The sequence below is a fragment of the Arachis ipaensis genome, chromosome B10 (assembly GCF_000816755.2).
Source record: "Arachis ipaensis cultivar K30076 chromosome B10, Araip1.1, whole genome shotgun sequence".
Classification (NCBI taxonomy): Eukaryota; Viridiplantae; Streptophyta; class Magnoliopsida; order Fabales; family Fabaceae; genus Arachis; species Arachis ipaensis.
The window spans coordinates 33,481,262-33,486,657 of NC_029794.2; the positions used below are offsets into that span (position 1 = coordinate 33,481,262).

The 5,396-nt window shown below is 25.6% G+C and overlaps 1 protein-coding gene across 2 annotated transcripts in view; it reads right to left on the reverse strand.

Annotated features, from left to right (window-relative positions):
* Window positions 1–5,396, reverse strand: part of LOC107623684 (cytochrome P450 90A1) — an 8,701-nt gene that overhangs the window by 2,235 nt on the left and 1,070 nt on the right. Inside the window, exons 2-3 of one of the 2 annotated variants that reach the window (XM_016326031.2) lie at window positions 4,229–4,378; window positions 3,556–3,804 (exon numbers count right to left, since the gene is read on the reverse strand). In XM_016326031.2, coding sequence (XP_016181517.1) covers window positions 3,556–3,804; window positions 4,229–4,378 — 399 coding nt within the window. The remainder of the gene's footprint in view (window positions 1–3,555; window positions 3,805–4,228; window positions 4,379–5,396) is intronic. The other variant, XM_021113299.1, reaches the window with a different exon arrangement.

Here is a 5,396-nt window from a genome sequence, read left to right on the forward strand (position 1 = left end):
GTATATACCTTTAAAACACAACATAGATCTCTTAAAATTATCGATTACTAGTAACTTTAATTCGTGCTATTGGGACACCAATTTAATTCTGTATTAGTAATAGTCATGTATTTATAACATGGTCAAATTTTTAGGACCGTGTGATCATAAATAGTCATTAAAATCAGGGTCACACGATTCCCTAAGGTGAAGCAGAACAAGTTCTCTCTGCCACATACAAAAGTACCTTCTGTGGAGAATTGGAGATTACGCAGAGGATGTGGCAAGGGGTATTTCCGTCATCCAGACACCGAAGAAACGTAGCATTACGGTCAAAAGAATTAAGAGATGAATGCATAATGCATTGCAAGGCAAGCGTGCGTTTCGCATGTAATAATTTTGTCCATTGGTTTGGTTTGACCGCTGTCTCTCCTTTCATTATGTTCTTTTCCCTTCTCTTTTCTTTTCTTTTCTTTGTTTTGCTTTGCACTTTTCTACAATTTTTTTGTATTTCTGTTTTACTAATAATTACTAAAATTTTGAGTTAACTTGCCGTAGTGGTATAAACAAAACAAAATTAATGTAATGAAGATCACTATTATATGTAGTGAAAAAATATTCTATAAGTAATAAAAAGAATAATAACTAAATTAGTCATTACATATTTAATAAATTGATAATATAAAATAATTTATGAATTCAATTACATTTATCTTTTTAGATGACTATTTATGCGATTTATATAGTTATTTTTATCCATATCACAGTTATATAATTAAATAAACATGTAAAATATTATTTTATACTTGAGATAAAATTTAATTTATAACTACAAATTTAAAATAATTTTACAATACAATCAAATTTTTATAAAAAAAATTCTCATGTTAGTTACTATTATATTTTATATTTTTATTCTATTCTAATTATTAATATAAATTGATTAAATTATAATATTCATAAAATTTAATTATAATTGATGAACAAAAAATTATATAGGGAAGTCATCAATGGTGAAGTTACCAAGATCACGTAGCCAATGCATGATGAATTTCAGGCTTTCAATCGTATTGACTGAGGCGAAAGTTTTAACGGGATAAGATGTTATTAATCGAATCTAACCATAAATGTTCACAAAACAACAAAGTAGATTTATAGCACTGACAAGGTTTTCTTTTTTTTTTTTTCCCCTTAAAATGTTTCAATATAATTTTTGCCTGATTATATTACAACTTTAAATACCCTCCTTGAAAACTTAAATTATGAGAGTTTTGCTAATTTGTGCGAGATACGTTAAGTATACCAAAAAAATATTTTATAAAAGTTATTATAAAAATTAATTTTTTTAATCATTGAAAATTATTAAAAAAAATATTATTATATTTTTAAAATCTGCAAGTTAGTTAAATATTTAAATTATATAGGATATTAACGATACATATATAAAAAAAGAATGTCGTATGTATTACTTCAAACCTTTCCATTTTCAACTCAATTTTTTATTAGTTTATTATTTTATTTTGTGCAATACATGAAAATTTTATTGGAATTTATCTATTAATTAAACTCAAAAAAATTGAAAGCATCCTAGGTGAGGTAGGGTAGAATGATGGAGAGGATTAGATAACGAAAATGAGGTCCAAAGAGAGCAACGCCACATTGTGATGAAGGAAGGTGGTTATGGAGACGGACATGGTTATATAATGCATAGGGTGGTGGGGTTTCTCACATGTACAACCATATACATGCATGCAGACTCATAAAATAAAATAAAAATTTATATCTATCAAACAATTAAAAATAGGCTTTATATTTCATATTAGATAAACTCTTAGTGTGTGTTTAGATTACAGTTTGCAAACGGGAGTTTGCATAAAATTGATTTTGTAAACTTGATTTTGATCAAAAGTAGGTTTGTGTTAAAGTGATTTATGTTTGGTAATTTTTGTATCAAAATAGATTATAGTAAAATAAATATTGTTTGGCTTATACCATTTAAAATCACTTTTAGATAAAAAATTACTAAAATAGACATCAACTTAAATTTTTTATATTATCCTATTATTTTAATTTAGATATTTAAATAGATTTTATTAGTTAATTTTATAATAAAATTAATATTTACTTACTAAAATAAAAATAACATAAAAATAGACAAAATATATTTTTAAATAAAAATAAAAAATATAAATTTTAGATATATATATATATATAAGAATATTTAATCAAATATGTTACATTTTTTTGTATTAAATTTTACTTTAGAATATATTTTTAGTACTTTTTTTTAGTATGTTATAATTTTTTAATATTATTATTATTTACAGTTAATTTTTTTATTTAATTTACTTTACCTAATAGAATTAATAAATCATATTATAAAAAGATAATAACAAACATAATACACAAAAATCACGATTATAAAAGTGTATAATGTCAAACAAACAGTTAAAAAAAATAAAAATAATAAATAATAGAAAAATAGAGCTCATATAAATAGAAATAACAAAAATTTTATAAATAATACAATAACATATACAAAAGGTAAAGTTGGTAGAAGGTAAATAAAAGGTTAGTATCTATGGCTAAAAGCCCGTTAAGAAAACGCAAAAGCTAAAAATAATTACTTCTTGTAAACGCTGGTTTTGGCAGCAGAATCACTTCTGCATTCATGAGAAAAAAATTTGCCAAACCAAAAGTTGAAACTTTCAAAAAATTTAAACGTGCTTCTTCCCTTCTAACGGGTTTCCAAACACACCCTTAGAAGGTTAAGTTAAACAAAGTTTATTAGTTACCAGCATAAAAACAAAAAAACAAGAGTAGTGCAGCGTGTGCTCATCATCATTATTATCAATATATCATTATGTATTAGTTTGTTAGTTTTGACTTTGTGCGATCAATCTTGATTGAACATGAAAAAAGATTTTAATGTAATATATAAAAAAATCATTAATTTAAATAAAAATAAAGTATTATTTTAGTCACCAATGTTTGAAATAAATTGATCTTTAACGTTTTAATGGTTTTATTTTTATTCCAAAACATTTAAAATGGTATTAATATTATCCCAACATCAAATATCTCACAAACAATTAATAAAATTGATATACTCTTAATAATGTTTTGTTAAAACTACATTTGTTCAACTTCTTTTTCCTCTTTTCACCCTTTCAACAAACTTAAATTTCATTTTTTTACTCTTTTTTTCCATTATTAATTCTCTAAGAAGTTTAAAAAGAAAGAAAAAAGTATAGAAAAATAGAATTTAAATTTGTTGAGAAGGTGAGAACTGGAAAAAAGAAGTTGAACAAACGAAGTTTTAATAAAAACATCATTAATAATCTATCAATTTCGTTAAATATTAGTGAAAAATTTGATAAATGAATAATATTGATATCATTTTAAATGTTTTAGAATAAAAATAAAACAATTAAAATGTTAAACACTAAAATAAAATTTATTCTAAATATTAAGGACCAAAATAATATTTTTTTTTCTTTAAATAATTATTCAAAGAAGTGAATAAAAAAATTAATTATCTTTATATCTTCTATAGCAAGTAAATATATTGCATACCTTAAGCTGAGCCAAGGCAAGTGGAGTCTCAGTGAGGAACTTGACAGCAAGAGTCATGATGGTAGAGGTGGTTTCGTAGCCGGCGACGAGCAAAGCCAACATAAAATCGACTATTTCCTCATCGGAAAATTGCTCGCCGGAGGCCAACAGTGCCCCAAGCATGTCCTTCTTTCTGTTCCCATCACTTTCACTCCCTTTTCTTCTCTCCCTCACTACCAACGTTAGTGCCTCCGCCACTTTCGTTCTTGCCTGCCAATTCATTTTCAATATTAGTATTAATATTTCAGTTATATATAACAAGCTTGGGATAATAGTCGAGAATAATTAGATAATTTCAGCTATATATATAACAAGTTCAGTATTTATTATTCTTTCCATATTTAATAAGTAGTTCTAACATTGTTAAATATATCTAATTTAATTTTAATATTTAAATATGTTTGACTAAGAAATCAAAATAACATAACTATAATGAAATGGATGAAGAATTTATTCTAATTAGGAGGACCAGAGTCATATTATATACTATCTTATTTGATTAGGTTTAATAATTGCTAATGCATGTTTTCCCCATGGCAAAATAATAAGTAACAATAAGAGTATTAATAATTAGAGAAAAAAATAGAAAAGAAAAGAAGAGGTGATTAGAAAAATGAGTTTAAGGTGCATGCACCTTGATGGCCCTACGGTAGGTAGGGGAGAAGAGAGGGAATGGAAGAGTGAAGAATCCTTCAATCACAAGAACGTACTCTTTCCTTAGATTCTCAGTCCATTCATCTGGATCAAAGCTCATTAGTTGTTTCACTGTCAACTCAAATGTTATCTGCAACCAACACAACATGCTATTAAAGATATAAATATTTATTATCTTTTATTAGTTTAAATTTTTAAAATAAATAATTTTATAATATAATATATTTGTATAAATACTTTTTTTATATTAACACTTGTTCCCCATTCAAATTAAATTCATATATACAATATGTCATAGTCAACATCATTACATAATACATATTTGGCTATTTGGGAATATAAAAGATCAGTAGTAGGGTTAGAGAAAGAAAGGAAAAACAAAAGGAAATGGTGAAATGTTTTCACATGCATGTACAAACATATTCATATATGTGCATGCTTACTCTACATGATGACGACCTAATGTTTATATTCAGAATTATTATTATTATTATTATTATTATTATTATTATTATTATTATTATTATTAGCTGAAAGAACCTTTTCGGTTAAGTTAACGTGATGTGGGGATTCATCTTATATGAAATGAAATATTGAAATGGAAGAATTTGGACACATTGCACTGAGCCATGGAATCTGACTCACCATTCCCTATTATTTTCCATCAGGTACATCACAATCACATGCTATCTATAACAAGCTAAGCTTTCAACTAAATACTCATCGATCAACCCAAGCTTGAGAAAAATAAAGTTAAAATTAGATGTGAAAAAAAAAATGTTACTTGGGGGGCTATAGTTGGACACTTTGAGAAAAGGAGGTATTTAACTTTGAACCAAAATAAGCAAATAAACAAACAAGATCCAAACGATAACATTATTATTATGATTATTATGAGGTGGTGCAGAAAGAAGGTGCTGGTCCACCATCTCTACCACATGATATGTGATGATGATGCTCTCAGAAACCTGACTCGTTCGATCTGTCACCGAGTTGACTCAGTAAAATTTTGTTTTAGAGGAATATTTTTTTTTTATAATTTCCACTTTTAATAATAAAAGTGATGAAAAATAATTGATAAGAAATATAAAAAAAATAACACTATAAGATGAAAAAAAAAATAAAAAAAAAAAGATACAAACATCAAA